General features: G+C 34.6%; 1 protein-coding gene across 6 annotated transcripts in view; it reads right to left on the bottom strand.

The window, feature by feature from the left end:
- CDC27 (cell division cycle 27) overlaps window positions 1-26,817 on the bottom strand; it is a 58,849-nt gene that overhangs the window by 13,891 nt on the left and 18,141 nt on the right. For 3 of the 6 annotated variants that reach the window (XR_009516956.1, XM_059997005.1, XM_059997002.1), the window contains exons 3-13: window positions 24,731-24,878; window positions 23,055-23,180; window positions 17,979-18,076; window positions 17,062-17,216; window positions 16,745-16,956; window positions 15,450-15,564; window positions 12,998-13,131; window positions 4,904-5,003; window positions 3,473-3,680; window positions 3,088-3,260; window positions 115-267 (exon numbers count right to left, since the gene is read on the bottom strand). Coding sequence is in view for 5 of the 6 variants with exons in the window: in XM_059997005.1 (XP_059852988.1) it covers window positions 115-267; window positions 3,088-3,260; window positions 3,473-3,680; window positions 4,904-5,003; window positions 12,998-13,131; window positions 15,450-15,564; window positions 16,745-16,956; window positions 17,062-17,216; window positions 17,979-18,076; window positions 23,055-23,180; window positions 24,731-24,878 (1,622 nt within the window). In the remaining variant the exon portion in view is untranslated. The remainder of the gene's footprint in view (window positions 1-114; window positions 268-3,087; window positions 3,261-3,472; window positions 3,681-4,903; window positions 5,004-12,997; window positions 13,132-15,449; window positions 15,565-16,744; window positions 16,957-17,061; window positions 17,217-17,978; window positions 18,077-23,054; window positions 23,181-24,730; window positions 24,879-26,817) is intronic. The other 3 variants (XM_059997003.1, XM_059997004.1, XM_059997006.1) reach the window with 3 other exon arrangements.

The following is a 26,817-nucleotide window of genomic DNA, read 5'->3' as shown; positions in this document are numbered from 1 at the left end:
CTCCCTGGTCAGGGAACTAAAATCCCACAAGCTGCGCTGGTGAGGCAAAAAAAATAAAATAAAATAAAAATAAAAAAAGATAGCCACATAAGCAAAGTGTTTCAGTTAATTTACCTCTGGTGAATTTTTATCCATATCTGTTAAGTCTTTCGAAAGAACTGAAAGAGCAACATCCTTTTGAAGATGCCAAAGTGTTGTAGAGTAGATCTCCATGCCTTCGACTCTGTAATTCTCAATTCTTCTAACCTCTGAGAATATTCTTTCAGCCTGAAATATAAAAACTAGTAAGGGGAAAACAAGTTGATACAATTTACATATACAGAGGGAGAGTGCTGGGCACTGTTCTCATAGGACCTAAACGCTGCCTTGTTTTACAGTGTTTATGTGAACTAGTATTGATACTAACACATGGCCAAATTGAGCAACCTTCCATGGTAGGTCAAATATTGATGTAATCATATTCACACTTAACCTAGTTTTTATAAACAAGTTATGGCAGGAACATGAATTCTGAAAAGAAAATTTGTTTCCACCAAAAAGACAGAAGAGAGATCTATACAAAGTTAATAATTTAAAAAGAAGTCAATTATTTTATTCTCAAAAAACACTATTCCATGTTTTAATTATGGCTTTATAGAACAACTCTCAGGAAAGGTGAGAGAAGAATGACCTGTGTAATACAAAACCTATTTTTGCACTGATTATTAAGAGGTTGAGCTGAAAACTTCAGGGGAAAAACAGGCTTGGCTGGCCACCAACCCTATGGCATGTTGAGCACTGAATATTTTCATCAATGTCTTACCTGCTAGGAACTATAGTCCCTGCCTAGTATAATTCCCTTTTCTTCTGCAGCACTCTCTTGACTTTAGGGTCCCTTCTCAGCTACCAGGTCAAAGTTTTTCCTCACCACACTCAAAGCTTCCAGAACTGTGCTTCTCTCCCCTGAAGTTTGAGGCTTTGGGTTATGTAGCTCCCCAGTTTATCAATTCAGTAAGTTAAAAATTCTGAAAGTCAAGTTTAGTTTAGAATAAGGAATATCTGGTCTACTCTTAATGAAATGAAGATGACAAAATATGGAAACAGAATTTATAAAACTAGAAAAATAGGAACAATTCTTACATATGGCCATATACTATCTAAATTTAGCTTAGATTTGTGACTTCCCTGAATCCCTTAAAAGTTATACAGATAAGTTTTTCAAATGGGCATTTTTCAAACAGGCATTGGTTAAGAGAAGACAGACCTAACCACCTGCTAAATACAGGTTTTGGAAACCTTCTGGTTTAAAATTTTTCAGAATCTATTGCTTCCTCTGAAAAGTGACTGTGCCATAGACAAAAAGGAAAATGAAAAAAAAACTTACTAAATTAAGTTGAAACAAAGGCTTTCTTTAGTTAAATATCTGGGTCTACATCTGCTCTATAATTAGGGGTAACAATAAAATTCATGTAAAGTACCTGTGAAACAATAAATAAGAAATAATCCACATAAAGCTTTTACCTGTGTACCAATTAAAAAAACCACAATCCAGCAATGAAAAAGTCTTTCTGTCTACAACTCTTTTTTCTTTAGTACTCAAAATTACAAGATAAATTACAATTTATTACAAGATAGATTACAAAAATTATAAGATAAATTACAATTGTAATTTACAATAAATTTCAATTCTGCATTTATTCTCTACCTGGAAGTACACTTCACCCCTAGAGCTTTGCATGGCTCATTCAGGGAGAAGTAACCTTTTTCTGAGCATGTTTTTTAAAAAATAGCACCATAATTCACTGTCTCCCAATCTCCCTACCATGCCTCATTTTTCTTTCATATGACTTATTGCTATGTCATATGCTTATTGCTATTATTATTGCTATTTCTTTCATATGCTTATTGCCTGTCCTTATATATTTATTGGCTTACAATATGTCTCTTACTAGAAAGTAAGCTCTCTGAAGGCAAGCAATTATCTGTCTAGCTATATTACAGTACAGAATAGAGTCTAGGATACAACATGCACTCAAATATATGCTGAAAGTAATCAGGGCAAATAAGTGACCTTATTATCAACTTTAAATAATTTATGTTAGAGAAATTTTACTAATATATAGGTTTCTTAAAGTTTTTTTTAAACGTTTTTCTAATTTTAAGTTTAGGGGCAGGGGGATGAAGTGCTTTGAAAGAAGAAATGGGGAGTAAATTAGAATTTTCTTTGGCTTTAGGCTAATCATCCTCTCCTTTCCTGATTTAAACAGATAACTTAAGCAACAAATATAATTAAAATTAAAATGATAAAAGCCTTGTAATATGGACATTATGTTCTCCATTACATACAACTTTCTCCATAGTATTAAATTTATAAAACATACTAAATGCCAAAAAGTCATCCCAGTAAGAACTCTATATATATAGTAGAAAGAATTGATTATAAACATCTATTACATGGTAAATACACATTTTCAGATCCAACTAAGTAGAGTACAAATGTTTCACATAAGAATGTATCGATGGGAACCTCCCTGGTGGTCCAGGGGTAAAGAACCCACCTTTCAAGCAGGGGACACGGGTTCCATCTCTGGTCGGGAACTAAGATCCCACATGCTGTGGGGCAACTAAGCCCACGTGCCACAACTATTGAGCTCACGCCTCAAGGAGAGAGCCCGCATGCCACAAACTACAGAGCCCGCGTGCCACAACTAGAGAGAGAATACCTTCCTGCCACAACTAGAGAGACACCCAAGCAGACCATGTGCCGTAACAAAAAGATCCTGCATGCCTCAACAAAGATCCTGTGTGCCCCAACTAAGACCTGACACAAGCCAAAAAAAAAAAAAAAAAAGGAAAAATAAATTTAAAAAAGAAAAGAATGTATGGATGACTTGGGTTCTCTACAAATCTATCTCAAGTAATCCCAAAGAATTTAAACTACCCCTTAACACAAGAAAGAATTGTGCTCATATATATATATATAGTGACAAAATAAATATAGACATTACATAATAAATACCCTTTATATCTAGGCTTCTCAAGCATAAGCATTTTAATTAAATTTAAATTATCTCTAGAAAGGCATATATAACTGTTTTTCATACTTACTTGCATGTACTCTGAAAGTTCAAAATAGGCCCTTCCAATCTGGCACAGGACCCAACCAGTATTGTAGTGGTGAGAAGGTAGGTGGCTCAAGATATTTATAGCTTCTTTGCAGTTGTATGAGCACAAAGCTAAATAACCTTTCCCCATTTCACGAAGAAGGCTCATCAAACCTTCTAGGAGAAAACAATGTAGTAAACAAAGGAGAAAAACACAGTAAAGCAGTCTGGTTTTCTAGAAAGGCTAATTACAAAATAATTCATTAAAAATTCCAACATCTATCCAGAAAAAAATGGAAAGCACTTTAATGAACATAAATAAATTTACTTAAAATAAGTGAATAAAATAAAATAAAATACAAAGAAGACATTAAGCATTTAAAACAGACCTGCTGCTGCTTTCTGTAGATTAAATGCCTGGATCTGAGGTGTGATTGTGGAGATTTTCCCTTCTGAAATGATTGCAGAGTCTAATTTAGTTATTTCTAGGCTATCATTTATGTTAGGTTGAGTTATTCCTCCTTTATTAGTTTTACTTTTTGTTTTTCTGTTTGGGATTTTAGGTGGAAACTTCATTTTTAATTTTTTGCTATTCTCCTGTAACAAGAAGGAAAATCCCACACTTATTACACTCATTTATTTTAGACATCCCCCCAACCCTTTTCTCAAGTATTAGATATAAAATAAACAGTTTTGATTGATCTGTATTTTTCTCAGAAAACAAGTCATCAGTCATTTAATTTGGAACGCAACAATTCTGAAAATAAATCATAGTAACTAACTAGTGTTTAAGGTACATTAGCTTTAAGCATTTCTCTTTATTGAAAGTATATCACTTTTGGGACTTCCCTGGTGGTCCAATGGTTAAGAATCCACCTTCCAATGCAGGAGACGTGGGTTCGATCCCTGGCTGGGGAACTAAGATCCCACATGCCGTGGGGCAACTAGGCCCATGAACCACAACTAGAGAGAAGCCCACGTGCCGCAACTACGAGCCAATGCAGCCAAATAAATAAACAAACATTTTTTTAAAAACCATCACTTTCATTTATTATTTAAAAATAAGAAAGTAAAAAAAAAAAAATAAGAAAGTAAGTAGATACAACAACTATCTAATTGTCTCAGAGCATTGTAATTTATAAGGTACAAAATTGCTGATCTATATATGTCAAAGTTAAAGACTGTCCATAATATTTGTCAATAGATGAAGAAAATTTACCAAAGGTATAAGTTCCTCCAATTGTGCAAAGAAACGTGCAAAGAAAACACAGAAAATTTCCATTTACTCTTCCCACAACTTTTAGCAATGGTAACATTTGACATAGCCGTAGTACACCATCAAATCCAGGAAACTGGAATTGGTACAACACTAGCAACCAAAACTATAGATCTTATTTGGATTTCATCAGTTTTCACATGCACCTTTTAAAAAATTTTGGTGTGTATACTTCAGTATAATTTTGTCACATGTATGGATCTGTGTAATCAACTACCACAATAAAGATATAGGACTGCTCTACCACTACACAAAGAAATTCCCTTGTGCTATGCTGTAAAAGTCACATCCTCCCCTCAGTTCTAGCTCCTAATAACTACTGACCTGCTCTCCATCACTATAATTTTGTAATTTCTACAATGTTATATTTATTAAAGGACCAAGAAAATTTACAAATGTTACAGATGGTCCTCCAAATTAAAAAACATTAAAAAATTTTTAAATAGTCTCCTAATTTATTCATCAGACATTGAGTCATCGATGAACAGAAATTTTAGAGGAGGAAGCATTAAGTAAATGTGATATACAGAAATCTTTAAATTACCTTGGTTGTAGAGCTGTCACTAGTAAAAAGTCGTGAACTTCTTCGAGGCAGTGCATTTGGGGGAGATGTGATAGTGGGGCTCAATACCTGAGGTGTTGTACTAAAAAATTATAAAAGTAGACATTAAAAAAAAACCTCAGTTTATGACCATTAACTATTGTTTCAATTCAAGTGTATTAAAAAATAAGCATTCAACATGTTCGCATTCTAAAATTGATGACATCAGTCCTTTTCTCATCCCCCTATGAAAACTCTTATTTAAAAAATGATTCTTGTTATGATAAAATGATAAAAATTATAGCACAGATCTTCACTCTATCTGAAATTGCTAATTTGAACTTAAAACAATCCACATAAAAATTATGGGTCAATAAATAGTAAACACATCTATAAACCAATTATCTCTAGCCCTCATTTGCAACTATAGCAAGTTAGAGAAAAAGAAAAAGAAAGCTGGACATGGACAGTCTAAATGTGGGGTATTTGCCAACAAATAAATACCACTAGAACAATTGATACCTGGGAAGTTATTACCCTGTAAATTCAAACAGCCACACCAAGGGATTATTCTGTTTAGAGCAAAAGGAATCTAATAATCACTTGGATAGATTTTTTTTTTTTACTTTAAAGGCAAATCTTAAGATATAAGAATTCTATTCTTGATACACACACTATACATAAAATAGATAAACAAGGATTTACTGTATAGCACAGGGAACTATATTCAGTATCTTATAATAACCTACAATGGAAAAGAATCTGAAAAAGAATATATGTGTATGTGTATATATATATATGTATGTATGTAAAACAAATCATTTTGCTGTACACCTGAAACTAATACAATTTTGTAAATCAACTATAGTTCAATTAAAAAAAAAAAGAATTCCATTGTTAGAAAGCAAGCAGATTTAAACTTCAAATTATCTAATTGACAGTAAGTCTATGGACTAAACTATTTACAGTTTATACAGCTTATGGGAAATCCTACTAATTACCTGAGTCTGGGTCAAAGAAGCTTCTGAAAATAAAAGAGAAGCTGACCAGTGAATAAAAGAATGCACAGGCTTTCAAAGATACAGTCTCAATGTAGAGATTTCAGCAAGTGAGGTCATTTGGGTTGACCAATTTACTTTTTAATGATAATTTTTTTATTAATACTATTTTTTTTTAGCACAGTTTAAGGTTCACAGCAAAACTGAGGGGAAGGTGCAGAGAATTTCTATATACTCCCTGCTCCCACACATGCACAGTCTCCCCCGTTATCAGCATCCCCCACCAAAGTGGAACAATGTTACAGTTGATGAATCTACAGTGACTATCACATTGTCACTCATTGATAATCATCCAAAGCCCATAGTTTACCTTAGAGGTCACTCTTGGTTTTGTATATTCTATGGGTTTGGAAAAATGTATTATGACATGCATCCATCATTATATTATCATACAGAATGTTTTCACTGCCCTAAAAATCCTCTGTGCTCTGCCTACTCATCCCTCCTCCTTCCTTGGCAACTACTTACCTTTTTACTGTTTCCATAGTTTTGCCTTTTCCAGAAACCTATTCATTTTTAAAAGTACCATTATCCTTTACTTGGCAGGAACAACTATGTGTCATTTATACTATACATGTAAGCTATATTTTGTCAATAAGATTACGTTAACTATAGAAAAGACTTTTGCCTGAGAAGTAGGAGGGAATAAGTTCATAGTATGGAGCAGTTTATAGGGAGGACAAGCCTGAGAAAGATGCTGAGCTTGCTTTAAACAGGCAAAAGGCTACATGAGGGTAACATACATCTTGTGGGGGTAGAAGTAAAAATAATAAGAGAGTTCTGGGGCTAGGAGGTTAAAGAAGACATCCCTGTATTATAATTTTCATTAGGGTTCTGTTAGCTCCAAAGGGCCATCTGACAAAATAAAAAACTCAAAGTCTGACAGGCACCAGAAAAGTGAAACAGGATACTGCATCTGTTTAACTAGGAGTTTGACAGTGAAAGGCATGTGCTCCAGAATCAGACTGTTGAAGTTTAAAATCAGGTTCTACCACTTACTACTTAATTTGACTATGTGCCAATTATATGAAATACCATTTAAAAAAGTTTTTGTAAATAGCATCATCTTATGGCTTTGCAATAAAATATGAAATATCCTAGTAATTATAGGAAAATGCCTTGGAAAGATTATAGAAATGATTTTTAGAGGTTAACATGTGGAGAAAACGATGACCAACAAACTTTCTTGGGTGATTTAGCTAAGAGTACTAAATAAAAGAACAGACTTCTACCAATTATGATAGAGTAATATGGAATTATTTATTCCAGATTTATTCTCCCATCTTAATCAACTATAATACTGAACAAAATATATGAAACAATGTTTTTCAGACACTGGACAGCAGGTAGCACATGCCTGAGGAAAGTTCTGAGGATGCAGGGCAGGGAAGGGGAACACAACTAGAGCTCAGTGGACTCCGTGTGTTGAGAAGAAAATGTTGAGAATTCAGGGAAGCCAAGGCAGTTAGAATCTGCAGGTTGCAGCACCAGAAAGGAGAGCGCTACAAAGAGGGGAGCTCCAAAGATCTGTAAGAGGTTTCCTTAGAGTCTTCAGTTGAAAACTGACCAGTGCAGGTGTTTGAGTGTTGTATGATAATTTGCCTAGTCTTGTCCCAAGTTGTTGATAGGGAGCTTTTAAATCTTCAGAATTTCCCAAGTGATATCTTTGTTACTCATTGTGGGTGTCTGGGACCATGCCTAAGTTTATGCTAATGAAGTGACTCATGGTGGGGTCCTAGATAGTTTCAGGATGGGGGGCTGGCCATATTGGAAAGATTAACCATGTGATTAGAGGACTGGACTTTGAGCTAGGTGATATTAGCCTGACCTCCTCCAGGAAGGGGAAGGTGGCTGGAGACTAAGTTCATTCAAGGGATCAATGACACAATATATCATGCCTATGTAATAAAACCCATTAAAAACTCTGAACATCAAATCTTGGTTGAGTTTCCTGGTTGATAAACACACAGATATGCCGAGAGGGTGACATCTCGATTCCACATGGAGACAGAGGCTCTTGTATTCAGTACTCTCCCAGATCTTAACTTATGGGTCTCATTTGTCTGGTTCTGCTCTGTATCTTTTATAATAAAACTGTAATTTTAAGTATAGCACTCTCCTAGATTCTGTAAGTTGTTCTAGCAAATTATCAAACCTGAGGGGCTAGCATGAATCCTCAAATTTGTAGCCAGTTGGCTAGAAATGTGAGTGGCCTGGGGAACCCCTGAGCTTGTAACTGGCAAGTCAGTAAGACTTGATGACAGTCTTGTTGGGACTGTGACCATAGCCTGCAAAATCTATGCTAAGTCTGGGTAGTTAGCATCAGAATTGCTTTACAGTATTGCAGTGAGGAAACTACCAGAATGTGGTGAAAGAACTACTGAAAAGGAGCAGGCAGAACAATTCTTGGAGCTCACCTTGGTCTGGGAATGGCTCATATATTCAATAGCCAGAGTGAAAAAACCTCATACTAAACAGAACATTGAGTAGAGTATTCAAAGTGGGGCAAAATTAATCCAGACTAAAGGCTGCTCTTGTCCCACCGAACAAATTAAAAAGCAAAACCTGAAAGGATCAAGCTGTTAACAAGTAATTTAAGTGCATCCCACATATGGTCACCTTATCTTTGATAAAGGAGGCAAGAATATACAATGGAGAAAAGACAGCCTCTTCAATAAGTGGTGCTGGGAAAACTGGACAGCTACATGTAAAAGAATGAAATTAGAACACTCCCTAACACCACACACAAAAATAAACTCAAAATGGATGAAAGACCTAAATGTAAGGCCAAACACTATAAAACTCTTAGAGGAAAACATAGGCAGAACACGCTACGACATAAATCACAGCAAGATCCTTTTTGACCCACCTCCTAGAGAAATGGAAATAAAAACAAAAATAAACAAATGGGACCTAATGAAACTTAAAAGCACAGCAAAGGAAACCATAAACAAGACGAAAAGACAGCCCTCAGAATGGGAGAAAATATTTGCAAACGAAGCAACTGACCAATTAATCTCCAAAATATACAAGCAGCTCATACAGCTCAATATCAAAAAAACAAACAACCCAATCCAAAAATGGGCAGAAGACCTAAATAGACATTTCTCCAAAGAAGATACACACATTGCCAACAAACACATGAAAGGATGCTCAACATCACTAATCATTAGAAAAATGCAAATCAAAACTACAGTGAGGTATTACCTCACACTGGTCAGAATGGCCATCATCAAAAAATCTACAAACAATAAATGCTGGAGAGGGTGTGGAGAAAAGGGAACCCTCTTGCACTGTTGGTGGGAATGTAAATTGATACAGCCACTATGGAGAACAGTATGGAGGTTCCTTAAAAAACTAAAAATAGAACTACCATATGACACAGCAATCCCACTACTGGGCATATACCCTGAGAAAACCATAATTCAAAAAAAGTCATGTACCACAATGTTCATTGCAGCACTATTTACAAGAGTCAGGACATGGAAGCAACCTAAGTGTCCAATGACAGATGAATGGATAAAGAAGATATGGCACATATATACAATGGAATATTACTCAGCCACAAAAAGAAACAAAATTGAGTTATTTGTAGTGAGGTGGATGGACCTAGAATCTGTCGTACAGAGTAAAGTAAGTCAGAAAGAGAAAAACAAATACCGTATGCTAACACATATATATGGAATCTAAAAAAAAAAAATGGTTCTGAAGAACCTAGGGGCAGGACAGGAATAAAGACGCAGATGTAGAGAATGGACTTGAGGACATGGGGAGGGGGAAGGGTAAGCTGGGACGAAGTGAGAGAGTGGCATTGACATATATACACTACCAAATGTAAAACAGATAGCTAGTGAGAAGCAGCTGCATAGCACAAGAAGATAAGCTCAGTGCTTTGTGACCACCTAGAGGGGTGGGATAGGGAGGGTGGGAGGGAGACACAAGAGGGAGGGGATATGGGGTTATGTGTATACGTATAGCTGATTCACTTTGTTATACAGCAGCGACTAACACAACAATGTAAAGCAATTATACTCCAATAAAGATATTAAAAAAAAACTTTAAGTGCATCCCAGAACAATACTTGAAAAATACTTAAAAGGATACAAAAAGTCCAGCATTCAACCACGTAAAATTTCCAATAACCGGCATACAAAAAAACCCTGGCATGGAAAGAAGCAGAAAAATATAACCTATACTGAAGAGAAAAACCAATCAATAAAAAACAGACACAGTAAGACTTAGTAGTTAAGATCATTAGAAGAGCTACTATAAAATGTAGTTCCATATGTTAAAAAAGGTAGAAGAAAGCACGGGCATGTTAAGGAGAGAACCAAATCAAACTTCTAGAGATGAAAAACAGAATGCCTAAGATAAAATACACACACACACACACACACACACTGAATGGGATTAACAGCAGATTAGACACTGCAGAAGAAAAGATTCGTTAGCTTGACGACACAGTAGTAAACCCTATCCAAAATGAAAGAGAAGAAAAAGACTGGAAACAAAAAAAGAACAGAGTATTAGTGAACTGTGGGACAACTTTAAACAGTCTAATATACATGTACTTAAAGTCCCAGAATGAGAGAGAAGGACATGGACAGAAAAAGTATTTGAAGAAATAATGGCCCCAAATTAGCTAAATTTGATGAAAACTATCAACTTACAGATCCAAGGAGCTCAATGAATTTGAAGGCCAAGAAAGGAGAAAACACACTACAGCACATCATAATCAAATGGCTTAATTATCAGTGATAAAGAAAATATCTTAAGAGTCAGAGAAAAGAGACAGATTACATACATAGAGAAACAAAAATGAGGATGGCAACAGGCTTCTTGTCAGAAGCAATGCAAGCCAGTAGACAGGAACGCAACATCTTTAAAGAAAAAAAAAACTGTCAACTAGAATTCCATACCCAGGACTTCCCTGGTGGTCCAATGGGTAAGACTCTGTGCTCCCAATACATGGGGCCCGGGTTTGATCCCTGGTCGGGGAACTGTTAGATCTCGCATTCATGCCACAACTAAGGGTCCACATGCTGAAACTAAGAAGCCCACATGCTGCAACTAATAAGTCCACATGCCACAACTAAAGATTCCGCATGCCTCAACGAAGATTCTGCATGCTGCAACTAAGACATAGTGCAGCCAAAATAAATAAATATTTAAAAAAAGAATTCAATACCCAGTGAAAATATCTTTCAAAAATAAAAACAAAGGTGAACTTAAAACTTTCTTCTGCATACAAAGGCTGAAAAAAAATTCATTACCAACAGACCTAGACTACAAGAAGTGTTAAAAGAAGTCCTTCAAGATGAAGAAAAAAAAAATACCAAATTGAAATTTGGATCTACAGAAAGAAACAGAGCGCCAGAAACAGTAAATATGTGGGTATCTATAAAACAGACTTCTTTTTCTTATTAAAAAAAAGTCTCTGTTAAAGATAACTATTTAAGGCAGAAACTATAACAATCACTCTAAAGTAAAATATATGACAGCAATAGCATACAGACTGAGAGAGGAGCATGAAAATATACCGTTATAAGGTTTTATACTGTATGTGACATGGTAAAGTATTACATGAAGGTAGACTTTGATAAGTTAAAATGTGTAATATAAACCCTAAAACGACCTCTAAAAAGACAAAATAAAGAGTAAGTGTTAATAAGGTAATGTTATGGGTTGAATTGTATCTCCAAAAGGATATGTTGAAGCCCTAACCCCTGGTACTGTTAATGTGAACTTTTTTGGAAATATGGTCTTTTTAGATGTAATCAAGTTAAGGTGAGGTCATCAGGGTGGGCCCTAAATCAACATGACTGATGTCCTAATAAGAAAAAGGAAATCTGAATACAGAGGCACACAGAGAAGATGGCTATGTGGAGACGGAGGCAAATACTGAATTGTACTACCACAAAATAAGGAATGCCTGGGGCTACGAGAAGCTAGAAAGATAAGGATCCTCTCCTAGTGGCTTCAGAAGAAGCATGGCCCTGTCTATACCTTGATTTTGGATTATAGCTTCTAGAACTGTAAGTGAATAAATTTCTGTTGTTTTAAGCCACCCAGTTTGTGGTACTTTGTTACAGTAGCTGTAGGAAACTAAAACAAGCAATAAAGAAGATAAAGTGGTGTATATCAACAATACCTTAACTTAAAAAAAGAGAAGATAAAATGGAATTAATAATACAAAGAACACAAAATCATTATAGTTGATGCATATTAGTTAGTATATTTGTTTAAAGTGAAACGTATAATTCAGTAAATTATGTTTATGTATTCTTCAAGACTAGCATATACTTGGCCTGATTAATGCTGCTCTGCAGGAGGCCTCAGGCTCCTTCTCATAACTGAGCCTGAGGCAATCACTGTCACCTGCCTGAGAGCTGGCTCTCATGATGAGACGTACCATCCTGGCATTTTAGAAATATTGAGGCCTTTTATATAGTCAAGGTGTATGCGCACGTACGTCTGTTTTAAGACTTATGGTACATGTTCATTATTTTAGGAGACAAAGTTGGAGCTTTCTCTTAAAATATTAGCTATAATTTATTTTTGAGTCCTTGAACAAGAGAGATCCTACTTAACACCACTTCTGTGTGGAAATGGATTCATTATTTGAAGATTTATTGGAAGATTAGTATTATGATCCGTTTATAGAAATGCATAATAGGGGAAGGGGAGAATAATCTATCTGTACTTGACCAGTGGAGAAGGTCATATAAAAAAAGAAGAAAATTATTTTGGAGGACTGCTCAGAATATCTAGTTCAAACAAATTCATGAGGCAATTAGAGTAAAAAGGTATTTTAGCTAACTCTTGTCTTTATTTGCATAATAATACTCAACTAAAAATTAAACTCGTTTTTCAGTAAGTTAGAAATTTCAAATTTAACATATTCAAAATTTAAAATAGTCATTCTAGAATTCTTGGGACAGTCAAAACCTGCCTAAACTGAAGGATTACAATCATGTTTCACAATAAGAAACAATATCAAATAATGAACAGTATCAAATAATGACACCATAATAAATACCTTGTTTGTGGGCCAGAACTTTGTGTTTGTGCAACAAGAATTGGAGTTACCTCTCGACTGTTTCCACTCTGTGAGAAGACAGACTTTGTTCCAGTTTGGCCGATTCTGGCAACAGACTGTAAAACACAAAAAGTCTAAGGTTTGTGAATTATAAATTGCACTGTAAATGATAAAAGACATCATGATGTGCCCATCTACATTTTCCTAATACAAGATTTCATATTATATACCGTCTGTCATCTGAAAACACAAACTATTAATGTCATTATTTATGTCATTTTAGGTTAATTTAATGTTCTATTAGAATGAATATCAGCCTATTTCTTCATATTAACCTCAGTATTTTTACCCTTACACTATCCTTTCATCTTTCAACTTTAGTTTCCAGGGAAAGGCTCAAAATTCCTAGAAGCCATTTATTTATATATCTTTCCCAGTTGGGCTAAATGCTGAAGAACTTTAAGACAGCTACTATTCTCAAGATTTATGATCTAACTTAGTATACATAAAAAAATAATAATACAGCAAGATTTTATATCCCTTCTTTGGCACTTAGTAAAAACAGTTCTAGAGTAATTCAGAGGAGTAGATTAAAAAAAAATCATCTGATTATTTTCCAAATTCTAAGAATATTGCTCTTAGAATTAGCATTTCTTTCTGGTGTGTTCAATCTTCTATTAACTGGTCTCTGCTTGCCCCTTCTCTTTTCTCTAATTTACTACCTTATTTCTATTTATTTTAATCACTTAACCTTTTTTTTTCTTTTTTGGCTGCGCCACACATAATGAGGGATCTTAGTTCCCCGACCAAGGATGAAGCCATGTCCCCTTGCAGTGGAAGCACAGAGTCTTAACCACTGGGCCACGAGGGAAGTCCTCACTTAACTTCTTTATAAAGTGATCTCTGGCTACTGTGTCAGTGGATACTAAAAAATTTTTTTACTACCAAATTAAGATCTTTAGCTACTCTCTCTTTCCCCAGGAGAGCCTGGCCATTCTAACCCTTCAATTATTATTTCTATCACTTGGCCAGAGTCTTTCCTCTATAACTAACTATCCACTGAATATTTTCACCTAATCTACCACTCCCTTCAATAAAACTTTTATAACACTTCCTCCTCTTCCTTCCCCAGATTAGCACCTCTACATTCACACAAGGGACAAAACTTAGTCAACTCTGGTCCTCATTTAGCAAAGTACTATCTACTAAACTCACTACTTGGTTTGATATTTTTAGTTGATACTGCAGGCAGACCTAGAAGTATACCTTTTCCAGGAATGTCTTGTAATAGAACAGAGGCAGAAGAGGTTGAGACAGGAAGAGGTTGAGACTGGGCAATGAAATCATGTAACTGTTCATTGCCTAACTTGTCCTTAATTACTCTGACTCACATGGTTTTGGCCTACTTCACCTGGCATGCTAACCACCATCCTGCTATGCCTTCTCATAACTGTAATAAACTAATTTCCACACTTATATTTCACTCCCATAATAATACAACAGCAGGTAGTTGCCAACTTTTAAAAAATCCTATTTAAAATAATCCACATATTAACTACTTTATAGTCCCTGTTTACCACTCTTGGAGTTCCTATTATCACTCATTAAGAAGCTATCATAGAAAAAAATTTTGCTGACTCTAAGGAAGTTCAGGAGTAAGAGTAAAAACAAAACAAGAAGCAACATGTCTCTCTAGGAGGGTAAAAGGGCTATATCAGTCATTCACATACCAGTTTGACTCATTTAGCTTCCATTTCTCAAACATCTATTAAGCACGGCAATAAGTATTTTACATATAACTAATTTAATTCTTACATAAGATACCCTGCACCACGGATATGTTTTAAATAAACAGCACTTTGGCTTCTACTGCCACAGACTTTAATAAAAGAATATTATAAAAAGAGTCGCAGTTGCAACTCTGTCTTGTTGCAGTATTTACTATAAGGATACTGTGAAATATTTTTCATTTTACTATACATTTATTACATATTTACTCCACCTGTATGAGGATCCACTATAAAAATTTTATTATCAGAAATAGCTGGCTTTATCATGTTAATTAGTAAAATTAAAAAACAAACATAGTGGTGGGGATAAGCAAAAACTATGGCAGGTATAATTTCCATTATTTACCTTCGAAGTGATAGAAACAATCTTAATTTTGTTTTTTAAAAAAAGGAAATTAAAAATCTGAATGTTTATTTAGCTATATGCTGAATTAAACTATACTTGTGAGTTACAAACTTACATGGCCAATAGAGCAACCAGCTTTGTGTCTCCTACTATGACTGGAGGCTATGATAATGACAACTTTCTTTTACATTTAGATAAACTCTTCTAAGGCAACAGCAATTAAAGAAAGTTAGATTCTGAAATTGCCTTTAACAGATTGGAATTTTAAATGAATTTCCTTCATCAATACCAAAACTGTATTTTACACGGAAAATACCTTTTTTGAAGGGGCTCCGGTTGATGGCACGTCAATTACAGAAGATGTATTAGTGTAGTTTTGTAAATAGGATCCATCTCCAGGACTTGGGGTTTCTAATGGCAAAATCCCAAAACTGAGAAGAGGTTGAAATCAAGGTGTCAAAAAGTCATCAAGGCATATATAAAGCAGCAGTATACTTAAATTAGAAGGTCTAAAAGGAAGAGAATGGCAAATCAGTCTTGGGGGCATTTAGGATCTGAGGGGCAGATTAAAAATAAGCTGTGAATGTAGACTATTCCACCCACCATAACTAAAATTAAAAAAAAAAATCAAACAATAAACTACATTGAGCAGCAACTACTGACTCAGGAGATTTATTAGAAATAAAGAAGAGTGGATTTGTAAAAGCTAAGATCCAGCTTATCAAATTACTTCAAATTCTTGCAATTTATGGGATTTAGACCCTATTACAGAGAAAATGTCTCCAGAAGCCAATGAACACATCTGTGGATTCAATGAGTTTTGTAATCTCATGGTCATACTATTTTAGTAGCTCCCTGGAACTGGGACCCAACTCATAGTCTGTTTTAACATATAATTTTTTTTTTTTTTGCGGTACGCGGGCCTCTTACTGTTGTGGCCTCTCCCGCTGCGGAGCACAGGCTCCGGACGCGCAGGCTCAGCGGCCATGGCTCACGGGCCCAGCCGCTCCGCGGCACGTGGGATCTTCCCGGACCGGGGCACGAACTCGTGTCCCCTGCATCGGCAGGCGGACTCTCTCTCAACCACTGCGCCTCCAGGGAAGCCCCTAACATATAATTTTTTATTTTGATTCTTTTGGATATGCTTCCTCTGGGCTGGGTTCCTATATTTATATATACATATATTTCTGATAATTTGACAAAATATTTCATATCAATAGGTGTCAATTCTTCCTTCCCATTTTGGAATACAGTTACTTTAACAATAACCACTGCTGTCACTCTGATTATTATCATAAGCAATCCAACATTTTAAGAGGTTCACTGATGCACAGCCATAAACACAATATTTTTTAATGCATACACCAGCTAAATAATGCATGTTTTAAAATTTTCTCCAATATTTAAGACGGAATTTTTATCACAGGTACTGTATTTCTATTACTTCATTTTCTGAAAATGGAATAGGTTCATTATTGACTTATTAAATACCTCTATTTCCATAATGATTTAGAAGTTGCTGTTCATATTAATTTATATTACTAATATAGGAATTACTATATGATCGTTTAATATTACAGCACATTTTAAAGTATCTTTTATTTGTCTTACCTTGGGGTTAATGGGCTAAGAGCAGCTGGTCCTCCTAATAAACTTCGACCAGTTTTTGGTTTATTTTGAACTTGTTTAGATAATATGGAAGTTCCTGTTCCAAGAGGGACAGTATCTGGTGAAATTACAGCTGAATCAATATAAGACACTGAAGAATCTGTATTCAATGAGTACTTTGAATTGGAAGATTCTAAATTCAATCTGTTTAATTCCTGAAACAGAAAATTTCTACCATGTCATTTATGATACATTATTTAGTTCAGATCATTGATTTTCATTTTCACAATATTTTGAACACTAGTGTATAATACACTTACAATTGTGTCCTGGGGTGTTTCTGTAAGAACTGTCTCAGGCTGTCTGTGAGATAAACTATGATTAGATACTAGTGTTGTGCAAGAGTTGGGCAGACAGCTGCTAAAGTTCTGTAAAGATGTTAATTTAAATGTTTGGTCAGGATCTGGCTTTTCACCTGTGAAGGGGAAAAAAAAAAGTTTGCCTCTGAGGAAACAAAGGTTAAATTTTTTTTTCAAGCATGCATAAATCAGTGGAAATAAGGCCTTATCCAAAGTTTTAAAGTTCTTCTGTTTCAGTGAATCAGATTTATCTCCCAAAAGCCCATCCATCAATTTATCGTAAAAGTTTACCCCTAAGATAAAGCTGTAAATTCAGGCAATAAACTAAACCACAATGACACTGACTTTAAATATAATAAATCACAGGAGAATGCAGATTTCTGTGTTTGTTTTAAAGCAGAAAGCAAATAGATCTCATTTTGCTCAAGGTAAGGAGTGAGGGTGAAGAGGTGAAACGCTGTAGAAATCATACTAAAGTTTTGAGCACTTCCATGTAAAGACACAACAATGTTTTAAAATGATCCTTTATGCATCCTGGAACATATATACTGAGACACTCTCCCCCCATATTATCCAGGTCTTATTTATAGAACAGTTTCTGCTCTGGGCATTCTTTTAATTTCTTTTCTTACCCAGAATGCTGTTTTGGCTAGTGTTATACTCACAATACAACTCATTCTAGAGGACACAAGAATGGACACATTATTCCTAAAACATATGATTCTACCTTATTTCTTGTTCTCAATTTTAAAAGCCCTTAGCTTTGAAAAATACTTTTCTTGTGGATAATTTGTATCACTCTCCAAAAATTAAGCAGGGGAAAAAAAAGAAGAAGAAGAAATGGAAGAACCCTCCCGTAGACACCTCTACAAGCTTACCTATTTCACATAATGATTCAAAGGGGGACCAGAGGAAAGGATTTAAACTAAGGCTCTTTTGGTAACATTCTGATCCTTTGGCAAGCCGATCTGTCTTGCTGTAAAGACAAACAAATAGATTAGACAAGCTATAAAATCTAAAACATCTATTACAAAGAAACTATTGATATAGAAAATTAGGTAAATCTTATATAAGTTCTGAGAGTACTCTGCTAGATTCTTTCTTAAATTATCAATTTCTCCTTCTTACCATCCTCCAACCTCTATTATTTAGGGCAGTTCAAGTCAAAAGTCAGGTAAAAGCAAACAGAACATGAATTGAAAGGAATGTTAACAAAATAAACAAGCTATCATAGCCTTCTTAAATACTATATTGCTTTTAATTTCCTGTTGGATATTAGAATTACTGAGGAAATATGGAAAACACCCAAATATTTCAGTCTTATTGTTGATTTTAAATATAAATCCCAGTGGTAATTTTGAAAGTGAATTAAATGCTTCAAATAATAGCACATTTAAATGATCAGATTTTTTAACAAAGTAGAGGTGGTAGCTCTTAACTTAAAGGAAAATTCACATTTCTTTCTAAATTGGGTATATAAAGGCTCACATTTAGAATATAAACAACATTCTTGGGACCTTATATACTTGAAACAATCTGGAAATTATCAGAACAGCATCGTTGCCTCCCTAGCTTTAATTTTATTTTATTTTAAATTAATTAATTAATTATTTTTATTTTATTTTTGGCTGCGCTGAGTCTTCATTGCTGTGCACGGGCTTCCTCTAGTTGCAGCGAGTGGGGCTACTCTTTGTTGTGGTGCACGGGCTTCTCCTTGCGGTGGCTTCTCTTGTTGTGGAGCACGGGCTCTAGGCATTCAAGCTTCAATAGTTGTGGCACGTGGGCTCAGTAGTTGTGGCTCACAGGCTCTGGGGCGCAGGCTCAGTAGTTGTGGCGCACGGGCTTAGTTGCTCTGCGGAATGTGGGATCTTCCCGGACCAGGGCTCGAACCTGTGTCCCCTGCATTGGCAGGCAGATTCTTAAGCACTGCGTCACCAGGGAAGCCCCTCCCTAGCTTTTAAATGGGGGAAGATGGGATTGAGGGTTAGTGAGACTTGTTGGAGCTTTCAGGTTAAAAAATACTATTCACCTGGTCTAAGGTTGAAATTCTTCATTATCTAATGGAAAAAAATTAAGATACAGCAATTTTTCCAAAACCCTAAGGTTTTATAAAGGACCAGATGGCATCTAACCAAGATTTTCAAAACAACCTTCAAATGAAACTATCAGTTAAAACATAATCTGTTTATGTGCTGTCAGTGTATCTCAGAGAACTGAAAAGAAGACCCCCTTGAGTAACTATATATTGGTGTGCCTTACTTCCAAATTTTGCAGGTGAATAGAAACTAGAATAAATGATGTAATAAAGACAAGAAAATACCACTAGTTGAAGACTATCTAGCTTCCCACATTTGCGTAATTTGACCCAATAAACACATAGACAAAGAAGGAAGCAGGAGCAGGAGGCAGGCTTTCAGAAAATGTAAGTTTTATCAGTCTATATCTAGGATTGCTTAGATGAAATTTCTTAAAGGAAAAATAGTTGTAACAAGAATAATATAATCATTTACCATGGATAGAGGGGTAACTTAAAAATAGGAAACAAAGACATAAAAAGAGTATTTTTTGAAAGTGATAATTAGGAGTGGAAAGTGTCAAATCAATGCTCAGGAACTTTTAACATAAGGCCATGAAAAGAAAAGTACAGTGAAATCTCAATGTTTGACCTAAACTAACTCATGTTATATAGCCCCATCATTGCTTATATAACTAATTATGGTTTGTCTATTTCTTTACCTTTTTTTTTTTTAAAGATTTTTTTTTTGATGTGGACCATTTTTAAAGTGTTTATTGAATTTGTTACAATACTGCTCCTGTTTTTGTTTTGGCTTTTTGGCCAGGAGGAATGTGAGATCTCAGCTCCCCGACCAGGGATTGAACCTGCACTCCCTGCACTGGACAGCGAAGTCTTAACAAACGGACCACCAGGGGAATCCCCAATTTATTTATCTTTCATGTGTGCTCTCTTGCAATTGATTATAAGCTTTCTGAGGACAGGAAATTAGATTTCTCATTTTTATATTACCTCTTTCCTGTTTACAATAGCCTCGCCCCCTTGCTTTGCTTGTACAATATATCATAAAATACTTTTACTAATAATTTTTAAAGTTGCATTGAGGAGAATATATGAATTACTTAAATGGCCAGAAAAGTGGTGGACGAACTGATGAAGCAAAGATAAAATAATCTATTCAAGAAAAAATATTATGAATATGTAAGAGGTGATCATTTGTGATGAAAATCCTCTTCTCCAGTATTATGTAAATTATATTCTCTTTTTACATTAGCAAAAGGTAAATTTTCTTAAACCTTTGATAAGTTGGCAAGGCTGATTTTTATAATAAGCCATGATCTGATTAATAGACCATAAAATAAATGTAAAACAAAATGTCTGCTAAGAAGAGATTAGATATACACAGACATGCACACACATGGATAGATACTGGTATGTATAAATATTGGGTTGGCCAAAAAGTTCGTTTGGGATGTTACGGAAAAACCTGAACAAACTTTTTGGCCAACCCAATAACATAAAAGTTAACTGGTGAAGAAGCCAGATGTGGACTTACAATAACCAAATCTGGGAGACAGATCTCTGTTCAATAGAGAGATAAAAAGGGGGAAAGATTTAATAAAATTAAGCTGCCTGGAGTGCCCCAACTTTAGATGGATTTTTTTAAAAACTAAAACTCCGAAAGAAGTTTCCCAAAGAATTGGGGTTAAAAAAACTATTTAAATGGCACTGGGAAGAAATAGGTTAATCTAAGAACCAAACTTAGTATCAGCTGTGTCCTAAAGATGCACATTTCATGTGGTACTGTAGACAAAAAGACCAATGATTGTCTACATCAAAATACTGGAGATAAAAGATAACCTAACAAGCTGTAGCTTCAAAACAATAACACATGGGTTTCTAGATTATGGGGTGCAACTTTGGTCACAAGACAGGTGTATGATGACTGAAATGAAGCGCCAGTTTTTGAAGCAGGGTTGTGCCCCATTGGATACTTAATCTTTTAAACTTTATGACGAATAAAAATAACCCATCCTTATTTCTCTGAGGAAGGGGAAAAACCTTCCTTCTTCATGTTTAGGACTTGATAAAACTGCACCTTCAAAAACTTTTAAACAAGTGATCTTGTTTTAAAATAATTAGTAATATATATAGCATTTTTGTGATTTAACACCTTCCCTTACTTTGTTTTATTAAATAATGTTATATAAATGATATCATAGTGTATGTAAAATTTTGAAATTGGCTTTTTTCACTTGTCATAATGCCCTTGAAATCTAAGTTATTATGTTTATCAATCGTTTGTTCCTCTTTATTGCTGAGTAGTAGTTCATTGTATGGATGCAGTTTTTTTATTCATTCACCCACTGAATTTGAGTTGATTCTATTTTTGGGCTTTTACAAATAAATCTGCTATGAACATTCATGTACAAGTACCATTTTACATTCTCACCAGCAATGTATGAGAAACCCCATTGCTCTGCATCCCCATTAGCACTTGATATTGTCAATACTTTTAATTTTAGCCATTTTAATAGGCATGTAATAGCTTCTAATGGTAGTTGCTTTTCCTTAATGGCTAATGATTTGGTACATCTTTTCATGTGCTTATTTACCATTCACATACCCTCTCTGGTGAAGTGTCCGTTCAAGATTTTGCCCATTTTCTAATTTTCTTATTATTGAGAAGTTAAAAGAAACAAAAACGACTCTTCTATCAAGTCTTTCCTAGTTACCATCTTACCTCTCTTCTTAACTGGGTAGAACTGATTATTCCCTCATTTGAACAGAATACTGCTCAAATTTTATCATAGCACTTAAATTGTGATGATAAAAATTTATAAACTTTTGTTTACTACTTCTTTCCTCCTACACTTTATTATAAACCTTTGGGGATGGAGAGGAGGACAGTGAGTTATTTATCTTTACATTCCTAGTGCCAAGTATGGTGTCTAGCCATAATAGGGGATGGATCTCAAAGTGTTTCGAACAAATGACAAGAATCATAGTTGCATGAACTAAATCCATTACTCCAAGTCCTTCTATTAAGATAAATGAAGATATTGGTATTATATATTTACTTACTCCTGTTCTCAAAAGAGTGGTGCCATCTGAAAATGAGCCCCAAATTTCAGCCAAATAATTTATTCTGTTCAAAAAGGTATTTTCAAGGTTTTTAAAAAAACTGCTATTCAAACTAGCCTCAATTTACCTTAGAACAGATGCTAACCTAATTCTTTAGATAAGCAATCCTCAATTATTTCTCCCACATGCAACAGATGACATTTACACATGAAATACCCTCCCATGGGCAGTTGAACAATTCCTGTTACCTAATTACTCCCCAACTCAGAGTATTTCAGAATAAAAATCAGTGAGAACAATATTACCATAGTGATAACTCTGAATTCATTCTCATTTGCTTTTAAGAGACTTAATTTAAAATAAATGTAAATAAATTTTAAGATTATTTGTAAAATCACTATCATTTCAGCTACCATCATAGGAAATTTGTCAAATTCATTATGACATACCAGATGGGAACTGCTATTCTTTATTACTGAAACATGACTTCATGCCTCTTTCTAAGGAGCAGTGGTGATATTTAATATCATAGAAAAAACTTCACTCTTCGCTTCTTTTTCCTCAGTAGGTCACATGAAGATATTCTCCTCACCCAAGGTAAAAAAAAACCCACATGCGCACTCAATTGTTAGGTAGTGCTGCTGTAGCTATTTATCATTAAAGCAAAGTGGACAGTCATAGACAGGATCAAAATCTCTACTGTTTTACAGGTTTAACAAGATCACGGAACTACAAGACTGTGTACTACTCAACCAAATGCTATTTGATAAACACAGATCAACATGGTTTTTTTAAAACCACAAAGCATTCTAGTACTGGAAACAAATTTCTGGTAATTTGAATCATTCTTACTTACCAATATACATGTCCCAACAATGAAAGAGTAAAGCAAGCTGAATCACCAAACTCAGTAACAATATCATCATGGCTTTTCTGCTTATTAAACACTCCACCAGATAAGATCTGTTCCCCTTCTGCAAGCCTTTAAAACACAAATTTACACATTAAAAAAAAAAAAGTCAATATAAAAAGCAGTGTGTGTAAAGACATTCTTCATTACTAATGTACCTCTTACTATGGAGACAAAGTAAATCTTAAAATTTCAGTCTTACTTTTAAAAACAGAAACAGTTACCTTTATTCTCTGTATGTACAAATCTAGTCTGAGCAACATACACATTACTCACGTCAAAAGAAAGGGAAGACCATTATACTGGGGGGAAAATATGAATGGTTCTTCATTAACAGATGTGGAGGTCCTTCTTAGTTCTATAATTCCTTGAAGTATGAATTTGCAAGCAGGTTAAACAAGACTAACATATTAATTAAAAACTGCATACTTAATGGCCTCAGTTATTTTTAGGTTTACAAATAAAACCTGAATAGCACTTTATCTCTATTTATCAATTATGTTTTCTTGATATAGAAAATTACAAATGTTCCCCAAAGGGAAAAGAAATTTGCCTGATTTCACTATGTATTTTTAGCATATCAGAGTTTGTAATGGTTTGTGTTTTAAAGTTTTTTCCAAATCATCATGTGGAAAACTCTCAAGTAAGCTTACATAGTATATCCTAAACATAAAACTTGATATCTAAAGTTCTGTTACTATCAGTGGGACTTTTTAAAAACTATAAATATTTATAAATGGGATAAGAATGTCTAATGTAAGAACTGGCTTAAGAAACTGGTAAATTAAATAAGTAGATTTTAAAGAATTTAACATTAGAATCTTTGGAGTAGAAATAATTCAATAACAAATGTCTCAGAAATTTTGTATATATTTTAGCTAGCTTTAATTTAAAAGTCATCAATTAGACACTGGACAAATAAAACATTTAGCAGACTATGGAGACTTTATGAGGCTTATTTGTATTCTCTCACTGTAAATCTACAGACTAAATACAAAGGCTTTTACAATTATCTGTTTAGTCACCTTTACCATTATTCCATTTCTCACAGCACAGAAAACAGTTTGACAGAATACAACTAGCTAAATCTCTAGCTGCCTCCAGATTCAGAATATGGACAGCTGACTTGGTTGAACTGTACTGTGCAAAAGAAATGTTCTCCTGAATCTGCCTCCTTGCTTCAAAGGAGTAATGGTTCCCAAACAGAATGATCTTGAAAGGCAAATAATTACACAACTATCTAGACATAAGGGAGCATTAATCTCAGATGAACTGGTAAGTTAGGTTTTCAGGCTTATTCCAACTGGTCTAGCAATGAAAGCAAAGGAGAAGAAATAACACTTAGGATCATTTTAGAAAATGATTGGAATTAGTTATAACTTAGGTTTCTCCAGAGTTAAATTCTATTATTTATACCATAACAATGAAATCTCTCCATAACAAAATAATAATGCCATAAGCAGCAGTGTAAACATTTCAAAAGTTACTGAAATAGACAAACCTCTACTATCAAAAGAGGGGAGAAAGGGAGTCAGTCAGAGTTTAATCCATCAAAAGAATTTTATCCAGAATTCTACAGTGTAAGTAGAACAAAATTAGATAGAAAAGATTTAGAAACTTACTTGCTGAGATCAACACAACATTTTGCAAGCAGGTATTTACATTGCGGTGTAGTACAACTGTGTCCTTTCAAGAGTCTATATGCTTTATATGCCTTTCCTGAGCGGTAATAACAGGTTGCCAGTAAAAACAAGGCTTCTTCTGAGTGTACTAAGAACACACACACAAGAAAAATTGCCTATTATTCAGGATGTTGAATGGTAATCATTTTCACCTACCAATAGGTAAACAAGTTTAGCAACAACAACAAAAAATCAGCCATGTTATTTAATACAAAAAACAATTTATTAATTCAAATTTGAATTAAGGAGAAATACTTTTCTGACAGAAAAGTTAGTTCCCCAAGGAACCAAGGAAATAATATTCTGATAGAAAAGTTAGTTCCCCAAGGAACCAAGGAAATAATACAATGAAGACAATCGTAGTATTCTCTGTAAATCTTTAAGAAAAGCAAACACATGCACACAACTACCCTTAAATAGACTACCAGAAAAGCATCTTGTTTTTATGTAGTATTTTTCTAATAGACTCTTTGAGAGGACAGAAGTCAAATTTCATGAGAGGGAAACTCAGGGTTATAAACGTAATTATCAATCTGTATATTAAAAAAAGACCAGATTGGAACACAAACAAACACAAAAAACCAACCCACTTACTTCTAACACCAAATATACACTAGAGTATATTCAAGATAATTTAAGAAAAAGGAAAAAAATTTCTAAATTGTGAATATCCACACTATTTAAACACTCAATTGACAGACTTGACACCTGTCCAGTAACAATAATTAAACTGCTCTTTAATGGCAAGAGCAGAATTATTTATCAACCGCTTGCCTTTTCTTTACATTAGGAAATGCCTTAGTTAATGAAATGTGGCACTTTTCCCCTTACTCTCTTCCAAACTGACCATCACCTCACTTCTATCCTCACAACCTCACAACCAATCCAGATAAGAGGTTTTTTTTCTTTTTGGCCACGCCACGTGACGTGTGGGGTCTTAGTTCCCCAATGGACCAGGGATCGAACCCATGCTCCCTGCAGTAGAAGCGCGGAGTCTTAACCACTGGACGGCCAGGGAAGTCCCCAGATGAGAGTCTAGAAAGGTAACAATAAAGGGGATAGAAAGAAAGAGGGGAAAATCTGTTCTGTGCTTCTAAAAATGGGTTATGTAATAATATCAAGGCGCTGAGGGATCATCTAAGCCAGTGGTTCCTGAAGTGTGGTCCCTATACCAGCATCAGCATGACTTTGGAGCTTGTTAGAAATGGAAGTTCTTGGGCCCCATATCAGCTCAGACCCCTAAAATCAGTAATTCTGGGAGTGGGGACCAGTAATCTGTGCTGTAATAAACCCTTCAGGTGATTTTGATGCATGCTAAAGTTTGAGAATCACTGTTTTAAAGTACAGATAAACTTGCCACATCTTCCTGAAAAGTTAACTCAAAGATGTGGGATAAAAAAGTAATTTGAAATTTTCCTGTTATAAAGATTTTCCTTTTTCTTTTCTTTTCTTTTCTTTCTTTCTTTCTTCTTTTTTTTGCTGTTGTTGTTGTATGTCATGTATGTGCAAGCAAAACCCAACAGAACCCTTCTTCTCTGGTCCATTTTATTTTTCATGAAACCCTAGTATAAAAAACAGTGTACAATAAATGACATGTAGTAAATGATAAGAAATTTTAGCATATATGTGTTAATAGGATCTATAGTAGTATCTGTGATTCAGAAGCAAAAAAATGAATGAGGAGCTCTACTGCAGTGGGAACAAACTGTTAATTTCATTGAAATACAAGTGCTAATTCACATAAGTTAGAAAGTGTGATTTCTTATAGATTTTGCAAAGGCCTAGTTTCTTGTCATCTAAAAAAGTAAGCTTTTAAAAACTAGTTATACCAATAAACAATGGCTCCCAAAAACTAGTTCAACTTTCAGCTAAAAAAATGCTTTATCAAATGTTTGTTTACAAACACTTATGTTTAGGTCCATTTTTCACTGTAGTAAAATTTCCTAATACTGAAACTCCTCTTCTTACAAACAGTTTAGGCTTCAAATATAGGTTAGGTCATTTAATAAAAGCCCAAAATAATTAAG

This window comes from Delphinus delphis, chromosome 19 (genome assembly GCF_949987515.2).
Source record: "Delphinus delphis chromosome 19, mDelDel1.2, whole genome shotgun sequence".
NCBI lineage: Eukaryota > Metazoa > Chordata > Mammalia > Artiodactyla > Delphinidae > Delphinus > Delphinus delphis.
The sequence above is the reverse complement of the archived record's forward strand: the minus strand, read 5'-3'. Positions and strand labels throughout refer to the sequence as shown.